The sequence below is a fragment of the Mugil cephalus genome, chromosome 9, assembly GCF_022458985.1.
Source record: "Mugil cephalus isolate CIBA_MC_2020 chromosome 9, CIBA_Mcephalus_1.1, whole genome shotgun sequence".
NCBI classification, from domain to species: Eukaryota; Metazoa; Chordata; class Actinopteri; order Mugiliformes; family Mugilidae; genus Mugil; species Mugil cephalus.
Window position 1 is genome coordinate 2,411,226 of NC_061778.1, and position 20,376 is coordinate 2,431,601.

A 20,376-nucleotide genomic window follows, 5' to 3' on the forward strand; every position below is an offset into this window, starting at 1 on the left:
ATGCAGCATCACTGCTGTTGAATCCTCAATAAATGTTGCTGTTGCCGCTTCTCAAATCATCCAGGAAACAAAAAATATGGCGTAAAACGAGTCTCAGAAAAAAAAACAAACCTTTATTCTGAAGAACGAAGAACAAACTGCACTTGTTTTAATCTTGCATCAAACTATTTGAGGTGAACACATAAACAGAGCAGGCAGCAGATCCACGGGTGTAAAAAAGACTTGATGGCGGATTTAAGGACACGGAGTCAGCGCGGCCATGAGGAGCTCCATCTTGTAAACGAAGTTGCGTCCCTCCATCTTGCTCCACTGCACCTCCTTGTAGGGCCCCCGGAGGTGGCTCCACTTTCCGTCCTGGATCACGTCGCTCTTCGGCAGCTCTTTGGTTTGACTGCGAGGGAACTGGACCACAACCTTGCAGCCGCTTTCTGGGCCGTTACGCACTGAAGAGAAATGAGACAGGCGGCGAATCAGAAACCTCGATGCTTTAACGGGAATACAAGGAGATTCAGTATCCGTGAAATGGTGCATGTTGGGAAATATTTTGAGTTTCGTTCGGCTTCTTTCAACTCATCTCAAACCCAATAAAATCTCAAGTTCCTGCGCCGTTAAAATAAATGAGTCACCACACGTTTCCCTATAAATAAATACATAAATAAATAAATAAAAATGGTTATTTATTTACAATATGTAAATAAATGATGTAGAATATTGTATCACACGCTGTCTCTGATGAATCTCTACCGACCGCTGGACCAGAACCAGAACCAGAACCAGCTGATCGTTGTGTTTTCGTCATGATTCAGAAAACTTTATTAATCCCTTTTTTTTTTCCGCATTCTATTATACACACGTACGCACAATAAAAACAGATAAAAGTAGAATCAATGGTCAATAAATAGATAAATTTAACCAGTGACATATTAAAACAAACAAGAATTTAAGAGACGAACGTCAGAAGGAATAAAACGTTTTAAAAGACGGTTTCGTCTTTCTTACAGGTGGAGTCTGTTTCTCTGTTTGGATTCATATTTGTTTACTCGTGCGATGAAGTTAGTTGTTTTATTACCTGCGATAAGCTCCGGTCACCGACCCCTGGACACGTCCATAAACCATGTTATTTTAACAGGGATCAGTTTGATTCAGTGTAATAAATGGAAATAAAGACACGGGCGATAACTTTGGGGCGTAATTTCAACATGATCACATCAATAATTAACCGGCTCAGAGAATCTTTTTAAAAGGCTCATTACTAATGAACAGACGTCATTTATTCAGCAGGAGATAATTTCTACTAAAAACCCAAACATGGACGGTCTGAATGAGGCTTTTGATCAGGAGCGATTTGCTACTTTTTCTCTTTCTTGACCTGTTTAAGAAGCAGCTCGTTTGACACTAAAAATAACAGATTATTTCTTTCAAGCAGAGAAATCTGTGATGTATCTTTGATGAGAGTTTCTTTGACGGGAAACAAAGGGCAGAGACAAAGGTGCAGCATTAAACATACACAACTTTACAGCCATAACTCGGTATTACTCTCTATTTATTATAGTGCGATTTACCGGCCTTGTAACTATAGCGATTGTCTGTTTGTCTTTTGAACGCTGCCAAAACACACAAGACTCACAGCTCAGTGCCAACGCCTCCTGAGATGTGAAGCGTTAGCGCTGCTCTGCTAATGAGCTGCTCACGCTGCAGCTTTAATTTAACCCTCAGGCGACCGCACGACATTTTTCTCCATTTCAGCAACATTTTTCTCTTCATCTTGGCAGGATTTGCATTTTTTGTAACAAAGTCTCTACACAAATTTTGAAATAAAAAAAAATTAAATAAAAAAATTCTATGTTTCATGTTTAAAAAACGGCTATAAAAACTAAAAGGATTAATAAATCTTTACAAAACTACCAAAAATAGTCTTTTACAAAAATAAATAAATTTAAAAAAAAAGCACAAAGAGGCTATTTCCCATAAAACTAATGTTGAGTGGTTTATTTATTTTTCTGAATAACAAACATTTCATACATTAGCCCTGTAACAGGGAAAATGGCTGATTTTAGTGTTCAACACAAAAACTGATAAATTTGTCCATTTTTCTCACATATTAAACCCTAATATTTCAGAATGAATTATTTTATTGTGTCATGGCTGAGAGATTAAAAAATGTAGTTATAATGGAAGTCAACGAATTTTAAATCTGATGCTACACAAACACTAATAATGCAATGAAGTCAACATTTTAAATAATCTTTAAATAATCCACCTAACATACGTTTTATGGAAAGTAGCTAATTTTTCATGTTTTTTTTCCCTAAAAGCAACAGTGACTTCAAGTAATCAAACTGGCATTTAAAGGGTTAAAATTCCTTAAAATATTGAACTTTTTTAGTAGTTAGTTTTGTAAAGTGTTGAAGTGGTTTGAGAGATATATGCAGAAAAAATCGTTTTTATTTCAGGTTTTGGAAACGACCGTGTTTGTCCAAGAGGGTGGTAAATTAAACAGACGCCTACAGGTTAAATACGCCACAAAAGAAGCAAATAATTATTATTATTTAAAAAGACACACAGGGGACTTAAAGCTGAGGTCTCTAGTCTGACCTGAGATGGCGTATTCTCCGTTGGGGGAGGCGACGGTGACGGCGGAGGCGTTTCCGATGCTCTCCACGGGGCCCAGGCCCACGTGGTTACTGAAGCTCAGGACGTGCCAGCCCATCACTTTGGCGAGCTGCTGCACCGCATGCACCTGATGCTGCGACATCTGCACAAAACACGACAAAAGTTCTGCAGTTATAACCAGGAACATCGAACATTTTCCTCCTCCTTTGTTTGAGTTACGTGTCAAAGATGCTAAAAAGCAGAACGCGGCGCCTGTTGCAGTACGAGCTCCTCTCTCCACGATACATTCACCAGATTAAAAAAGTTAAATAGAGGCTAATAAAATAAAATAAAAACCTGTGAGAGGAGAAAGTCCTGCAGCTCCTGCTCCTGGTGCGACAGCGTCACGACGCGTCCGTCTCTGTGCACCACCCTGATCTGCTCGACGCCGATGTTCAGCTGCAGCTGGATGGATCTAAAAACACAGCGAGACGACAGTGAGTCAGTCGAGCGCCTTACGCCGGGAATCCCCTCACAGCCGCTCTCTTACTTGCAGATCTGCTCGTAGCCCTGCGACGTGATGAGCACCTTCACGCTGGACTCGTACACGTCGTTGATGTTGGACCAGTGCGCCTGGATCTGAGGGTCTTCGATGCGACTGGCCAGGCTGTCGATGGTCCGCGCCGTCCTGGTTGATCAGAACAAACACCAGATTATTCACATCAAACTCCATATCACAGATACGTCATTTGGACTCGTGAGACTGGCTTCGTGCAAAGAGAATCAGTCAACGAGAACATGAGAGAAGCTCCAACTCTATTAGCGCCGTCCAAAATCTGATTGGATTTAAAAAGACGACAGAGAAGAGCTGCACAAAATGACATACAGATGAAAGATGTGATGGAAAATATTGTAGAAATACCACAAATATGCAGAAAATCAGTAGTGATACTCGGGCCCAACGCTTTAATGTCTGATAAGGAACTGGTGACACACTCAGAGAGGGTTAAAGCGGAGTCACCTGCTGCGTAGGAAGATGTGTTTGGCCTGTTTGATGATCTTCTCCAGGAGGCCCTCGCTCTGCTGCAGGCTGGAGATTTCCGCCTTGTCGTAGGCCATCGGCCCCGCCAGGCGCATGCGTTTGTGGCCGAAGGGGGCGCTGGCGGGATGAGGCATCACCACGGAGCTCAGCTGCTGCTTGTGGAACTTTAGAGCAGACGAGATGGTTCGTTTAAAACACAACAACTACATCCACGGTGCATTTTTTTGGTTCTAATGAGGAGATATCTCTGGAAAGTGACATCAGTAAGTGATTGAAGACTTTGTTAGGTCAGTTTTTGTCTTGTATAGCTTGATATGTGAAGGCTGTCAGAGAGAAAATACTCCACCTGTTTCTATAAGACCGACACTGGTGAGATAAGGTGGAAATAGTTTGTTAGAAATTAATAAAAACTTAAATTTATTGCAAATCCTAAAGATCATTGCACACAAAGGACTTTGCACTGTTTAACTAAGACCTTGATTGTTTTTCCACAGACTTGATGTTTCCACACTTTAATTCCTGTGATCATTTTCACTTTAGCCGATAACAATATAAACACGTAATCCACTAATTATGGGCCGGAGCAGCTCATAGGTCAGATAAGATAAGATATCCCTTCATTCATGCTCCGCTGGGGAAATTATCATTGATAACAGCAGCAGAGACGTTCACTGATCCTTCACCTCTCGCATCATCTGATGCAGATTGTGTTCAAGGACGTAAAGGTGGTCGTCTGCTTTCGGTTTCTCTGGAGACGCCCGGTTGTTCTTCTTCTCTCCCGTAGAATGACACAGCGAGATCGACAGCTGCAGACCTGCAGAGAAAATGGAAAAGGAAATGAAAACCAAAGCGCACAGAGGAAAACGAAGTACAGGAATTTAAACAGGAGGAACAATGTGTCTCTGGAAAAATATCTCCTCAATAATCCTTTTATTCCAAAGCTGTGCCTTTTTAATTTCTCCGAGTTATGTGGGATTAGTAGGAACAAACACGTATAAAGACTAAGTGTCATCTGTGGACAGGAAGTCCCTTTTTTTAAAAAACAAAACAACATGGGGATTATTTCCTGGTATATTATAATAAAGTCACCAATGTGTAACAAAATAGAAAACTGATCACTTTAATACCTGAGAATTGTAAACAATGAAGTCCCAACGTCCTCAAATGAGTCCTTTAGCTAACGAAGCTAATTAGCTCGTTAATATTGACAGAATTTGTTCAATTTGAGTGTGAAACTACAAATGTTGATAAGCATAAATAAACAAGGTTCAAGTGTTAAAATTTGTCCACTTTTTGTCCTGTGATGTAGAATGAATCTGCTGAAATGTCCCCATATGTGGACGCAGGGTCTCAGGGGGATAAAAAAAGAATTTTGCAGTATTTGTACACATTAAGAATAAATGAACTAATTGAGAAAAAGCACAGGTCTGTAGTGAGAAGAGAGTAAAAATGAAGTTTCAGTTTTAATGTTTAGATGCAATAAATCTTGTAATGATTACATCCAAAACAAACAAACAAAGGCTCCATTTGTGTCACATCTTCCCACGTGAGAGTGAGCGTTAACTCTGACCTGGGAAGGGCTGTGAGATGATCTGATTCTTGACGACAATGTGAGGGATCTGGGATTTGATCTGCACTGCTTCCCTGGACAACTGAGCAAAGATCTCCTTACAGAGCAGAACGTTCTGAGCCGCCTCCAACTTCACGTGCCACGGCTGCGTACCTGAACGCAGAACGAGGAAAAGATCAAAGGTGGACGTCATAATGTGGAGGATAAATACGCGGCATGTGAAAGAAATGTTGGTACTTTTGAACCGTACCAGCTTTGTTCTTCAGGGTTCTCCTGAACAGGTTGACGGTTCCCAGATCACCGATGTCTGGAGCTTGTTTCTGGATGGACACCTGGAGACACACATGAGCCGAGTCCATAAAACACATCACACACATCATGTGTTGGACATTTTAAGACAGAAGACATTGCCCATTTATCCCACACATACGAAAAGTGCAGAATTAGACAAGAATACATAGAAAAAAACGATAACAAATTTTAGAGAATGTACAAAAAGAAACAACACTCTGGAAAATATACAGAGGAAAATAGAAATATAACAACACTGTGTATATACAGTGTGAGATAGAAATTAAAAATGCTAAAAATGTGGACAGACAGTGTGATAATCTGTGCAATATAAGGCAGTGCAACAAAAAACAAGTCTTAAAATGAGGTAAAATTAAACCACTACTAAGATGTTTTATGCTCCTGTTCACAAACACTTTGTCACTTCCTCTCAAACCTTGATATAAGCTGATCCCTCCAAGTCACTGGGGATCTGGACGTCAAGGGGGCAGTAGTCCTCCGGGATCTTTTTGTCCAGATCAATGTCAGTGTTTTTGATCACCTCAAATGTTCCATGGTGAGTAAAAAGGGAACCTGCGTGGACAAATAATCAACCAACAACGTTAATTTGGGGCTACACAACAAGAGATTGTGTGTTACACAAGAGGCCGTGTTACCTGCGCTCCGATAGCTAAGGTCTCCCAGGATCTTGTCGCCCACTTTGCGTAGTTTCCACTGCGAGCGTAGCCGCAGGAGCTCAGAGTTGAAGTCGCGCTGCCTCCTGTTCTCCTGGTTCTCTGCAACAGACTTGCTGAGCTTCTCCGCTCCCTTCATGAGAAGCTGTGCAGCTGTGGCCAGCGATTTCTTTTTACTGATCAGCTGGAAGACCTGTGGCGTCTGGAGGAGAGCGAGCAAAACGTAGAGGTTTGCCAGAGAAGGTCCACGTGTATCTTTTGAGAAATATAAACCTAACGCTGTGTTGTAGACACACTTGTATAGAACTCGGTGTTCTGTCAGTTTACCTTGACGGGTGGTTCCTGAGACACTGGATCTAAAGCCATGTACTTCTTCTCCTTCACCACGCTGAGCACATCATGGAGGACACACATCTCGGTCAGAGCGCTGCGCAGGTTGTTACGCACCGAGTCCCAGGGCCAAAGAGACGGCTGAAACTTCACCGTGCCTGTGTCAGGAAACGATGGATTAGATTTTATCCCAACCGGGAAAACAGAAGAACACTTATACAAAGATATATTGTTTTAAAATAGAGCTGCCACTTGTTTTTTTTCTTTATTATTTTGATACCAACTTAACATCTTGTCTTGTTAAGAAATAAACTGTTTATTTGGGCAAAGTTAAGCAACTTGCTTTTGTTGTGATAAAAATTGCAACAATAAAGAACAGGATTAATATAATTAGGTATAAATTCTGCAATTATCTTCTCTGATGTTCCCCACATAATTAACCCAAGTTCTCTGGTCACCTTCATCTGAAATATACTTCTCAAAGTTCTAATCAAGTACAGAAATGTATCATATGTATGTAAATAAGTGTAAATCGGTGCAGAATTTACCCTCGTCCTCCTCGGGTTCCTGTTTGCCCCACTCCCGGTCCCTGGATTCACCCTCGACGCCGTCTTCGTCCGAGTCGGATCCCTGGCTGAAGTCGATCCTCTGTGCCAACTTGGCCAGGTTCTGGGACATGGACAGAGGGGGGACATATGTCTCGGTCCCATCCAGGGCCACTTCCTGTACCTGCTTCTCGCAGGACGACTCAATGCTGACCCTCACAGCTGGACCACCGGACATGATGACAGGTTTGGTTTGATCTGAGGAGGAAAAGCAGAGATTCATTCATGATTAAAGACAGAGGAGGAACAGGAAGCTCTGCTACTAACCTGGACTCATGTATTTATATATATTTAATAGCCGGTATGAACTACAGTGGAATATTTAAGATAAGGAGAGAATTGAGTGTCATTAACTCTTTAATTAGTCATCTTCATTCATGTCTTTGAGGATTAAGACGATTCAACCATTCAGTCCCAAATATTTTCCCCTTTTGAACGTTCAGGTTTATGTTAAATGTTATGTTATGTTAAATGTTAAATGAACTAACTCGTAAGCAACACACTAAAAATGTTAAAAGCAACCCCATATATGAATATTATAAATAAAGACTTCATTGTTTTTATTGTGTATCGCTGTTTCGTTAGCAATGCTAGCTAGCGTTAGCCCATTGCTAACATCACAGGAATAATTAAGACTGCAGACCTCGATAAACACTGAATGAAACCGTAATATTTATTTGTGTAAATCTTACCTCTAGTGTTAACTTGTGTCACAAGAATAAACGTTTATTCACTGGTTTTGTGATATTGTCTCATTCTTCGCTGTCTGCTCAGCTGCCGGTGCAATAGTTTTACTGCCCCCTAGCGCGATTAACGGACCCTGAAGCTTGTTGCAGTGTTAAAGGCTTCGATTTACTTGCTTTAATACAGTTTTGTTTTAGATAATGTTAGATAAATTACTTAGATAAATTAATTGTCTGATTTACTTTCAATGTGTGAACCCGTTTTTAAACATGTACGCGTATTTAAAAATAATACTTGCAAGTAGGAACTAATGTACAGCTGGTAGGAACTAATGTTTCATAATAAGGGACGTATCGTACACGGCGGGCAATTTAAACCACCGGATATGACGTACAGGACAATAACGTCCGTTTTTTGCAGGTTGGCATGGATTCGGACAATAAACTAAACATTTAGCATCACTTCACTCTTATTTGATGTTTTGTTTTGCCTTAGCAGAACTAATTACACACTTGTTATACATGTTTAATGTCTAATTGATGTGTCTTACTGTGTAGTGATGGCAGTTAATGTCTGCAACGTAGTGAAGCTAGCCAGCATTAGCCGCTGCCGCTAACGGTGCTTCAACCTGCTCTTAATTCAGAATATTATGAAAAAATGAAGAGAAAAGTGTCCAAATTAAGATTGAGCCCCAACGAAGAGGCTCGAATAATACGAGAAGAGCACGAAAGAAGGAGAAAACTGCGAATTCAGCAGGTAACGAGTTCCTTTCAGTCGTGTCTTAGTCTGTTTTTCCACTTATAACCTGTGATTTATAATTAACCCACTGTTTTCTTAAATAATACCCGAGAGAAATAATGTCAAACCAGCTCTAATGTTTTCATTTTATCAGATAAAATAGACGTAAAGAAGTCTGTTTTGTTGTAGTCAAGTCAGTTTTCGGGCTTCGTTTCATCTAAATTCATTGTTGTCCAGAGTTTCACCCTTTTCACATGATTTTGCATCAGCTTAAGGTTGTTTTTAATGTGTTTTTTAAAATCTGAGACAGTCCTTTTACTCATGTGATGGGAATATATGTCTTGTTTAAATCATATTTAAAAAAACAGACATAAAAAGCTGTAATGTCTTCTTACTTTAGTTCCTGGATGATGCACATTATCTAATTTTCTTACGTTAAAACTAATGCACGGGGTCTTTTTTAAGTTGTTTTGATTTATTTTGCATCTTACACCTTCTCTCCCCGTCCTTTATTGATGCTGCAATACAAAAAATAAGTATGTTAAAGTATAAAAAGGTATATTAGATGTTGACAGTGGTTGCTAGCTCAAAAATGCACATTTAAGTTGTTGATAAAAAAAAAAAATCATGTTAAACTGGATTTAAATCCACAGTTGCATACGAAAAATAGGGATTTATCTTGCATTTTGGTGAAGAGGAACAATGAGCTCAGACTAAAACAAAACAACTCTTATTTACTAGGTTTGTAGCAGGTTCATGTTTTACACCCTCTGCAATTTCTCCATTGCAAGACAAATAAAGGTTTTCTCTAATTCTAATTTTGTATTTGAAATCTAGGTGCGGGAGCAGCAGCGCTTCATTGCACTTCAGATCCGGCGAGAGGTTGAGCTGAGGCGGCAGCAGGAACTGCAGCAGCTGGAGAAGGAGCTGAGGGACGACTGGGAGCGACAGCAGAGGGAGAAACTCGACACACTGCAGAAGTTATACAACGAAAGCCTCCAGCTTGTTGGTCAAGGCCACAAGAGTGCAAAAGAAAATGTAAGATGAAATTAGTTTTATATGAGATCCATTAATCATTAATTCTGCTGAAGTGTATACACAGCTTTTGGTAGTTTATTCACACAAACATGATGAATTCAGGGATGACTATTGTTATAATGTGATAATGATCTCAACTGAACGTGAATAAGGTTTCGCAATGAATGAATCTGCAGTTAAATTTATTTTTTTCTTGCACAAGGAGCCTGACCTGGCAGCCATCGCTCAAAGAGAGGAGGAAAATCACACCAAAGCCGAGGAGCGTTATCGTGAAGCCTTGAAGGAGCTAAAATCACAGCGGCTCAAAGACCTTGAGAGAAGAAACCAGTGAGCGGCGTCACAAGCATTTTCCAGAAAAGAAGTTTACATGAGCTGAACATTAAATCTTTTCTTTCTTTTCTGTAGATCCATCAATGCCAGGAGAAAAGCACTACAGGCAGAAAAGGAAAGATCAGAAAAGGTCGCTAGTCTCCCACCACCTCCTCCAAACCCCATTCAGGTAATTTGCTTTTTTTTTTTATCAGTGCTCAAACTTTATTATTTAGTTTGAATTGATAAGTTAATCTGTTGTGAGTCTGTGGGAGAATTGTGTATATTTAGGCAAAGGCTCAGAATCGATGTGTCTGTTGTATAAGAACAACCAGGTCTCAGCAGTTTTCTTTTAGAAGATGAAGAAGACAAGCAGCAGATTTACCTGAAAAGACTCGGTTGACAAAATAATAAACAAGCTTTCTCTTTTCTTTTTCAAACAGAACATCAGTCCCAAGAAGCCACATGTAGTGAAGAGATCTGACGTGAGCGCCTTCGCCGCCACACATTACCACATGCCTGAGAACGCAGTGGACCGAGAGGCAGATACAGACCAGGTGAGGCCACTTTAAATCAATCTCACATGCACTAAACTCTGCGGTTTCATCGCTCATTTCTAATCTGTGGATGCGTCTGCAGCCTGATGCCCATAAGGAAGCTGAGCTGGAGGCGAGAAGACTGCAGGACTTACAGAGGGAGGAAAAGAGGAGGAGAGAGGAGCAGCTGGAAAAGGCTCGTCTCAGAGGGAGGCAGGCTCTGAGGAGGGAACAGCTTGTACAGGTATAATTTACCTTTGACCTTATGAGCGGAGACACAGGTCTCTAAACCAGTTTAATAGTCTTATAGTCAGAAAGCTCATGTGACATGTTATTTATAAGTGTTGTTTGTTTTATTGGTGTTTTTTTAGGACCGAGAGCGTTTGCTGGTTGAACTGGAGCACATGCAGCAGACGGACCTGCTGAGGAGGCGGCAGCAGGTTTCACAAATGCCTCCTCAGATCTTCCAGCCGCTCTACAAGAGACAGGAGGCGAAGGACGACTTCCAGAGGGACATGGAGTTCGCTTTTGAGGACATGTACACGGGAGAAAGGAGTGAGGACAGTTCAGGCGTCTTGTATCTTAGCTCACGTGTGGTAATGGAGTCTGTTTAAAAACCACGACTGTGTCTGATCCCAGGGGTTAAAGGGGACCTGGTGGTCCGGCTGACACCTGAGCCTCTTCCAGCTCCGTCCACTGGCAGCCAGGACCAGGAGCTGGATGTTACGCTGGACGACATCGCCACAACAGAAACTGAAGACGCACAACGCGACGCTGAGCGGGAAGCTGGAAGCACAGAGCAGGAAACATCTGCAGAAGGTGAAGATAGACATTTATTGGTTGTAATTGTCTTCTTGAGAAAGCTGAAGGTTTCCTGTCCTTGTAGTGGAGCCCTGCAGACCGGCTCCTCGACGGGCGCTGAAGAAACTCCTGGATCGTATCAGGGGCCAGAGGAACCAGTGGACTCACCAGAGCAGTCGCGTCCCCGCAGCTGATTCTCCAACAATCATAACAGATGAGATCCCAGAGCGAGACTCGAGCATCGAAACCGGATCTTTGGCCGTCGGGGACAAAGACAAACAGACCCCAGTGGAGATCTGTGAGCCGGTCCTCTCCTCAACCGCAGGTAAATCATCCACGGTAGTAATAACATTCATTTACCAGAACTTTGAAAGTCTTGTTTTCATGTTTGTTGTTATTCTAGAGTAATAATTTAGTGTGTTTTTTCCCTGTATTTGACCCAAGAAGCTCTGGAGGCGATGAAGCCGTCAGCTTCTGCAGATCCTCTCCTTCCTGAACTACTTGCAAACAGAATCCAAGAATTTGAAGAAGAGCGACAGAGAAGGGTACGTGATGATTCCCCCTCCAGTGACACAGATGTAGACATTTAAAGGATCAAACTATAGGAAGATGTAGCGCCTGGCTGCCCAATTTGGGGCGACCAATTATATTTGGCCCTTGCCCACTGTATAATTTTTTTTTCCACCATCAGCGCTCAGAATCTGCGTTCACTTGCTGCTCTTAAATATTATTTATTGGTGCAATTCCACTCCCAACCACAGAATGCCATTGTTATACATTGTTGGTAGGGGGGCGCTGTTGAGCTCCTGCCAGCTCAAGTCCTGTGAAGATGTGAAGATACAGAGGGAGTGTTTTCAGCAGTAGCACACAGACAAAATTCAAAAACAGTTGGAGAAAACTATTAGCTTTTTTACTAAGGCCGATTCCACCACAGAATATGTTGTATGATTAATGAGAGCATGTTTTGTCCTGTTTATTTCACCAGTAAGTTGTTTTCTCCCATGTTACTTTGTTCATTGCACTAAATGCTCAGTCATTTTTTTTAACATAAAGGTGAAGCACAATAATCAGTGTAATTGATTTTTCAAAATTAATTTTTGATAGTGTTATTCTGCACACGCATGCTGTTTTATAGCCATATTTAACTGAATTTAACTGCAAAATTAACATTTTGGCCCTCGACCCTCCACTGGGAAGAATTTGGACGCCCCTGTTGTAGCGTCTTTCATTCTCACTCATCTTCATATTGTCTGTGATTGGTCAGAATTTCTTTCTTTTCTTTTTTCAGAGGAAGACTCGCGTCTCTTCTGCTTTAAAACACATCGTCAGACTTTGACAACATGAGTAGAAACAAATTACTGATGAGCTTTTCTTCACTGAATCCTAGTCTAAGGTGGAGTTTGTTCGCCTTGTTCTGGAAATACCTGCAGAAAAGTTTGCAGCTCGTCCCGTTGCATCAACCTGGTCTCAAACTGAGATGCAGTTATTTTTACGCTGACACGTCGTTGTTTTTCTCCAGGAAGATGAGCTTGAGAAGGAGAAACGGCAGCAGGTGCGTTTGCTGGAGGAGTTGGAGGAGCAGAAGGTGAAACTGGAGCAGATGCTGCTCGAGGCTCAGCAGGAGCGAGAAAACCTGAAGGCTGCTGTGAACCAGGACGCACCTGGACACGATGAGGACGTCACCTCCCTCAGGTCCGGTTCAGCCTCGGAGGTAAGTTTTAAATCCGTTCTCAGTCTTTTTTTTAATGATTTGTGTCTAGTACAGTGTTTGTTAATAACGCTGTGTTGTTTGTTGTTGTTTTTTTTGTGTGTGTGTAGCTCGTACCTCCTCCTCCTCCTCCAGGTGAAGATGATCAAACCCAAAGGATCAGACAATACCAGCAGCGACTGTTGGAACAAAACAGGTGAATTAAACTAGAAACATTTTCCATTTTCTTCGGTTATTGACCTTTAAACAACTATTCTCGTATGTTAGGATTCACCAGAGATCGGTGGAAGTGGCTCGGCAGCGTCTGGAGGAATATCAGCGAGCTCTGCGAATTCGTCACAACATGTCCAACGCCACATCTTTGCCGTCTGCGGTGAAGCCTCCAGGCCTCGTTCACCTTCCCCCACTCAGACCTGTGTCTCTGCATCCGCCAGCTCCTCTACATCTTCCTACACCTGCTCCTCTACATCTTCCTACGCCTCCTCCAGCGCCTTCACACATTCAAAACATCTACATTCCTGGCTCTGGTTTCAGCGTTGTCTCCAAGCTGCTACCAGATGAATCTGTCTCTAGCAGTTCTACGAGTCAAACAGCTGGTGCCACCGCCTGGCTGAGCAGCAGCATGATGGAGAGAGTCAGACCGTCCTCCGTCACCAGAGAACCACCACCAGCACCGTACTTCATCCCACGTCACGTCCCGCTACAGCCTGATCCCATCCGAAGACTCAGCCCGAGCCTTTCAGACGTCCCACCCTTCGTCCCACGCCACACGGCGGTTAATCACGGCGCGTCCTCACAGGGCTCCAGAGAGGACGACTCGGAGAGGCAGAGACGAGAGCTGCAGGACGTCCAGAGACGAGTGGAGTTCCAGCAGAGGCTACAAGAAGAGGACGTCCAGAGACGTGTGAAACTCCAGCAGAGGCTACAAGAAGAGGACGTCCAGAGACGAGTACAAGAGCAGAGAATACAAGAAGAGGAGAGGCAGAGACGAGAGCTGCAGGACGCCCAGAGACGAGAGCTGCAGGACGCCCAGAGACGGGAGCTGCAGGACGCCCAGAGACGAGAGCTGCAGGACGCCCAGAGACGGGAGCTGCAGGACGCCCAGAGACGAGAGCTGCAGGACGTCCAGAGACGTGTGGAACTCCAGCAGAGGCTACAAGAAGAGGACGTCCAGAGACGAATGCAAGAGCAGAGGCTACAAGAAGAGGACGTCCAGAGACGAGAGCTGCAGGACGCCCAGAGACGTGTGGAGCTCCAGCAGAGGCTACAAGAAGAGGACGCCCAGAGACGTGTGGAGCTCCAGCAGAGGCTACAAGAAGAGGACGCCCAGAGACGTGTGGAGCTCCAGCAGAGGCTACAAGAAGAGGACGCCCAGAGACGAGAGTTGCAGGACGCCCAGAGACGAGAGCTGCAGGACGCCCAGAGGCGAGAGCTGCAGGACGCCCAGAGACGAGAGCTGCAGGACGCCCAGAGACGAGAGTTGCAGGACGCCCAGAGACGAGAGCTGCAGGACGCCCAGAGGCGAGAGCTGCAGGACGCCCAGAGACGAGAGCTGCAGGACGCCCAGAGACGAGTGCAAGAGCAGAAGGAGACGGTGGAACTGGAGGAGAGACAGAGACAGGAGGTGGAGTTGGAGCAGATGAGGAGACAAAAGGAGACGTTACAGGCTCTGATTGACACTGATGCACAAGTGAGTAAAATGACAGTTTTTTTTGTGTTGTACTAGACGACTTCTAGTTAAGATTGTTGGGAAAAAACCCACAACTAGTCGGCTCTTCTGTCCTGACTCACCGCTTCTCGTCCACAGCCGGTAGCAGAGACGGAGGACGTGATCGTGTCGGAGGACGTCCATCAGAATCGCCTCCGGTTACTCGCGTCCCTGCTGAGAGCGATAGAAGAGTCTAACGGAGGAACTTTATCTCACCTCCAGGACTCTCAGGACGAGGACGACGTCCCTCAACAGCCGCCGTCGAACAATGATGACGCCGGTAACTGATGCGTTGGGTTGAATTTTTACGCTGGTAAAACATTTTCCTCTTAAGTTAAACTCCTGTTAAATGTTGTGCAGAGTCGCGTCTCTTCCCCTCTGGATTCCTCCATCATCTTCCCCGAGCAGCGAAGCCGCCGGTGGCTCGCGTCAGGTTCGGCTTCACGGACGTGATGACGGATCAACACGAGCTCAGTGCGATTCAAGAGGTGGAGACTCCAGGCAGCACCAGCCAGATCACGGGTACGTTCGGCTCAGCGCAGGGAGGACGTCTCCGTCCTCACTGTGAAAGAGTTTCAGCTGATTTGTTGGGTTTGTCGTCTCCAGGTCCAGAGGAAAGTGCGACGTTTCCTTCACGCGCTGCAAACGCAGAGTCAGAATCGTCTCCGTCGCCTCCGGCGAGTCTGGAGACGAGCTCGGACACATCGAACCGTCTCGTCTGGAGGGAGGGACGACTGATGGGGACAGGGACACGTCCAGAATCCTCAGACTCTGGTGTGTGTGTGTGTGTGGGACACTTCCAGGATAACAACACAAATAACACGATGGATTAAAGATGTTCCCTCTTCCAGATTCAGTCCTGAAGATGATCTCACCTCTTTCCTCTGACTCTGGACGAGGAGCCGACGTCTCTGGTGCTGTTGTCTCCAGCTACATGTTCCCGTCTGAGGTAACAAGCCTGTGGACACGACGCCATAATTAGATTAATGATTTTCATTCCTTCTGAGGTTCACGTGACGTGGATCTGTGATGAAAATTAGCCAAACCTGAGAGCTCAGGCGACGTCTGCCTCGGCCTCTGATTATTCACGAGAAGCTTGTGTTTGTTCGTCTGAGCGAATGTGTCCGATCGTGTTTGTTTGTCTTTCTGTGTGTCTGAGTGTAATCGTGTGTGAGTGTGTGTTTGTCTCACTGAGCGATGATGTGAAGTATTTAGCTCCAGAAATGTATTTGTAATATAAAAATACATTTTCATGATGGTTTCTACACTTGAACTGAGCTCAGTGAGTCTGTTTGTGTCATGTTTGGTCATTACATGGTGCACAGAGAGAGTCTTATAATATATATATATATATCTTTTTATGCCTCGAAGGTTTTCAGTCATCTCGGTCGTGTTAAATTACATAAAACAAGTTCTCGAAGACAAGAATCTGTTAATAACCAGAAACTCACCTGTTTTGATCCCGTTTACGTCGTTTCCAGTTGTTTTACGTCGTCGTTTATTTTAGTTCAGGGGCCACGTTCAATTTTTCCAGTTGTTTTAGTGCAAAGAAGAACAAGGAAATTTGAAAAGTTGTCAAAAAAAAAAGACAAATTGCATGAAATAAGTGCGATTCAGGCTCATTGCTTGATTATAAAACGCTCCATCAGTCTTTTTAGAACTGAAGACTTGGTTGAAGCATTTATCTAGATGGATGATGTGTGTAATAATTAATAATTAATTAATCTCTAACACTTTTTATTTTGCATCAGTCTCCTCTCAGACGTCCTGAGTCCGACTGCATCTCCTCCACCTCCATCTCCACCGGCAGCTACATCACCACCGACCCCGAACTGAACCCGAACACAGGTGAGCGACACGAGGAGCTGGACTTGTAGCCGAATCTTCATCAGCAACGTTCATCCAGCATCTGCATCTTTTTTCTTCCCGCTCCTTCGTTTAGATAAACTCCCAGACCTCAAACATCGTGCGGTGGAGGAGAGCGGAGCAGATTTACCTGACGTCTCCTGTACGAAGGAAAACTCGGCTGTGGAGTCTGTGTTCAGTGACGACAGCATCCAGCGCATCATAGACCGATACACCAGGGAGTTAGACGTCTCCCTCAGCAGCGCAGGAAAAACCACCGGTACACAAACGCCTCGTTCTTCCCCTGGTTTAAATGTTTTCCTGCCTGGTTAGAGCTTCTTCTCCTCGTCCTCAGACAGCGAAGGTTCGTACGTGGACGAGGTCGACTCCTCGGTTTCTCTTCAGTCTGTGGTCGGAGTCTCAGGGAGGACGACGACGGCGGAGGATGAAAACGCCACCGATCATCACTCTGCTCCTTCAGACACAACAGGAGCTCAGAGGAGACACCTGGTCAGTGACTCCCTCTATTATATATATAAAAAAAGTTCAATTATCTGTAAGTTTGTGGGAGGAAGAAAGAAACGAATTTCCTGAGCGATGATGTGAAATAACTGTTCCTGAAATGTATTTAGTAAATTACATTTTATGATGGTTTCTACACTTGAACTGAGCTCAGGAAGTTTCGTCTATACATGTTGTTGAATGTGTCTGATCGTGTTTGTTTGTCTTTCTGTGTGTTTGAATGTAATCGTGTGTGTGTGTGTTTGTCTCACTGAGCGATGATGTGAAATATTTAGTTCCAGAAATGTGTTTATAATCTAAAATACATTTTCATGATGGTTTCTACACTTGAACTGAGCTCAGTGAGTCTGTTTGTGTCATGTTTGATGAGTGAGTGAGAGTCTTATAAAATATATATATATATATATATATAGAAAGAGAGATAAGAGTCTGAAATATCTTTTTATGCCTAAAAGGTTCTCAGTCATCAACGTCATGTTATATTACATAAAACAAGTTCTCGAAGACAAGAATCTGTTAATAACCAGAAACTCGTCGTTTATTTTAGTTCGGGGGCCACGTTCAATTTTTCCAGTTGTTTTAGTGCAAAGAAGAACAAGGAAATTTGGAAAGTTTGGAAAGTTGTCCAAAAAAAAAAGACAAATTGCCTCGAAGGTTCTCAGTCATCTAGGTTGTGTTATATGACATAAAACAAACATCCATCTCTGCACTTTTAAAAGTCTGGTGTTGAGTTCTCGAAGGTTTTAGAGTTGGTTGCATTAGAACCTTAAACCACCCATTATAAACAGTTCTAAACCAGCCATAAACCGTGACATATACACTTAGCATTTAGTTCCTGTTGTGTGTTTCCTGCAGGACTGGACCGACTCAGTTGAGGACTCGTTCCGGCCCCTGATTGGTCAGATGATGGACCAGTCCTCCTGTCTCGCCGCCGCCGACCGTAGGGACTCGTCCATGGAGGACCTGGTCGGTCGCCCGTCCGCTCACTCCTCCATGATCGACCCCCGTCCAGGTCGTCCGGTGTCGCTGAGCCGCCCGGATCCGAGCGGATGGGACTCGACTCTGAGCCGCATGATCGGCCGCCTCTCCCTCCAGTCCGGCTCCCACTGGCTGAGCGACTTCTACGCGGGTCAGCTGACGGGTCCCGTGGCGTCCGAGCCGTCGACCACGTGGTTGGAGGAGGAGGAGAGCGGCATGAGGCCGCTGGTCGGAGAGATGGACGAGTCTGCGGCTCATCACAGCGTCAGAAGCTCAGGTCAGAATAAAGTTTAATCATTTATGAGACGGGGCCGCGTTGTTCAGGGCTGACGTTTGTCTTCACTCGCCCGTTTGCAGCCGACAGACGTCATGTGGCGTTCGGCGTCTCTGATGACGTCACTCTCCCGTCTCCTGAAGCCTCGGCGCCGCCCGTGACTCCACAGAACCAGACCGGACCGATGCAGCTGGACCCAGACAGGACGGAAGGTGAAGTGGAGTCTCGTCCTGGAGCATTTACGTCTGTGTTCTGTTTGGGGAAATGTCCAACTTTTCCGTCCTTTTTGTTCAGATTCTTTCCATCCTCTACTGGCTGAGGTGACCCACAACGAAACGGCCGAGCCCTCCATGATCTTTACCCTCCCTGAACACGGGGGACTGGACTCTCCTGGAGGACGCGGTGGACTGGACTCTCCTGGAGGACACGGCGTCCCCACACCTCCTGATCTCTCCCCTGAGCTGGTCCGAACAGACGAGCGCTGCAGGACGACGTCTCCGTCCTTGAACCAGTCCTTCTCCCAGCTCGTTACGTCCCAGTGTCTCCCCCACGCGTCCGTCCTCACCGCGGATCCCACCGACGTGATTCTGTCCCATTTAAACGTCTCCGATGAGACGCCGGCTCTGGAAAAGATCTCTGGACGACATGAAGACTCGGTCAGAGATCTGGTACGAATGTTTCCTCGTTAACGCCAGAAACCGACGTCTTTTACTTTAGTAACTTTGTTTTCACGTTTGTCGTCTGTTAGGAAGCCGGCGGTGAGAAGGGAATCATGGAGCAGTCGCAGATAACGCTGGTTAGTCTGAACACAACGTTACAGGACCAGGACACCGTCACACAGGAGGACGAGGAGGAGGAGGAGGAGGTGAGGAAGGACGAGAGACAGACGGAGTAAATGCAGACGAGCGCTGGGACTAAACGTCTGTTCTGTCTTTTCAGGCGTCGGAGGAAACTGAAGAGAACGAAAGTCAAACACATCCAGGTACAAACACAACACGAAACAAACTGCTGCTGTTCTCACTGCGTCCTCTCTCCGTCTGAACATCGTCCTCTCTCCGTCCTCTCTCCGTCTGAGCGTCGTCCTCTCCGTCCTCTCTCCGTCTAAACGTCGTCCTCTCTCCGTCTGAACGTCGTCCTCTCTCCGTCTGAGCGTCGTCTTCTCTCCGTCTGAACGTCGTCCTCTCTCCGTCTGAGCGTCGTCCTCTCTCCGTCTGAGCGTCGTCCTCTCTCCGTCCTCTCTCCGTCCTCTCTCCGTCTGAACGTCGTCCTCTCTTTCCTCTCTCTTCTCTCCAGCGACGGCGGTCCTAGAGTTCCAGTGGAGTCCCAGCAGCCGTGTCCAGCGGGACGTCTTCCAGCAGAGACGCAGAGCTCTGCTCCAGAGATCAAACCGCCGGGTGGAGGAAATTAAAGCCAAAGGAGCCGAGACCCGACGCGAAGCCAGAGAGACGTCGTCCAAAACCAAGTCGGCTGAGACCAGGACGAAGGGAGGACGGTCTGAGAAGAAGGTCCAGTTTCCTCCTGCAGGTATCTACAAACATCATGTGTAGCTAAATAAAAAATGTTTTGCAGCTCCTGTAATTTAATTTGTGCTTTTTACTTGTTTCCTCTCAGTGAGCGAGTCCAGAAATGTGAAATCTGTGGACGAGGTGAAGATCTGCACCGAGGAGCAAAGGAGACGTCATGTGTCAGAGATGCACCAGAGAACTCAGAGGTATGAACGTCTCCTTTTAGTCTCTGGAAACGGGTTAAAAACATCCGTGGACGTTTGTTAAAGTAAAAAGCTGGACTGGATCTGTTCAGACTGTACGAGCGGCTGGAGGAGGTGAAGCAGCAGAAGGAGGTCAGGAGCCGACAGGAGGATTACGCAAAAAACAGACTGAAGGCCAAAGAGTTTCACAAGGTGAGTTAGTTTTAACATTTTACTTTTACTTAAGGTTTAAACTTTAGACTTTGAGTGGATTAAAAGAATAATCATCTCGATTTCTTCACAGAAAACCTTAGAGAAGCTTCGAGCCAAACAGACGCAGCGATGATCGACTCTGAACGTGTCCTAGTTTAAAATATGTTTTTTATTATTATCAATAAAGTTTTTAAGTTATTAGAACCTGTTTGTTTGTTTTTGTTTTTTTTG

General features: G+C 44.7%; 2 protein-coding genes across 5 annotated transcripts; one reads left to right on the forward strand and one right to left on the reverse strand.

Moving 5' to 3' along the window:
• Window positions 1–91: 91 nt before the first annotated feature.
• Window positions 92–7,934, reverse strand: med17 (mediator complex subunit 17). Its single transcript, XM_047594137.1, has 13 exons — window positions 7,797–7,934; window positions 7,048–7,302; window positions 6,497–6,657; window positions 6,152–6,371; window positions 5,932–6,068; window positions 5,455–5,536; window positions 5,205–5,357; window positions 4,318–4,448; window positions 3,614–3,798; window positions 3,143–3,280; window positions 2,950–3,067; window positions 2,596–2,755; window positions 92–443 (listed from the first exon to the last, which is right to left on the reverse strand). Exons 2-13 carry the CDS (start codon window positions 7,280–7,282, stop codon window positions 235–237), a joined length of 1,929 nt encoding a protein of 642 aa, XP_047450093.1. The 5' UTR covers window positions 7,283–7,302; window positions 7,797–7,934; the 3' UTR covers window positions 92–234.
• Window positions 7,935–8,167: 233 nt separating this feature from the next.
• cep295 (centrosomal protein 295) lies at window positions 8,168–20,349 on the forward strand. 4 transcript variants are annotated; one of them, XM_047594108.1, is made up of 30 exons: window positions 8,168–8,208; window positions 8,346–8,544; window positions 9,364–9,564; window positions 9,767–9,891; window positions 9,970–10,063; window positions 10,317–10,430; window positions 10,513–10,653; window positions 10,781–10,964; window positions 11,049–11,228; window positions 11,296–11,535; window positions 11,655–11,755; window positions 12,730–12,921; window positions 13,029–13,114; window positions 13,186–14,608; window positions 14,726–14,906; window positions 14,987–15,148; window positions 15,233–15,400; window positions 15,478–15,575; window positions 16,378–16,474; window positions 16,569–16,751; window positions 16,827–16,981; window positions 17,849–18,248; window positions 18,329–18,457; window positions 18,540–18,913; window positions 18,994–19,110; window positions 19,185–19,227; window positions 19,539–19,769; window positions 19,857–19,956; window positions 20,046–20,145; window positions 20,237–20,349. In XM_047594108.1, exons 2-30 carry the CDS (start codon window positions 8,446–8,448, stop codon window positions 20,276–20,278), a joined length of 5,760 nt encoding a protein of 1,919 aa, XP_047450064.1. In that variant the 5' UTR covers window positions 8,168–8,208; window positions 8,346–8,445; the 3' UTR covers window positions 20,279–20,349. The 4 variants fall into 4 exon arrangements, with proteins under 4 accessions (XP_047450064.1, XP_047450066.1, XP_047450067.1 ...); XM_047594110.1 differs by having other exon boundaries at window positions 8,182–8,544; window positions 18,994–19,107; XM_047594111.1 differs by having other exon boundaries at window positions 8,182–8,544; window positions 18,994–19,041.
• The last annotated feature ends 27 nt before the right edge of the window (window positions 20,350–20,376 follow it).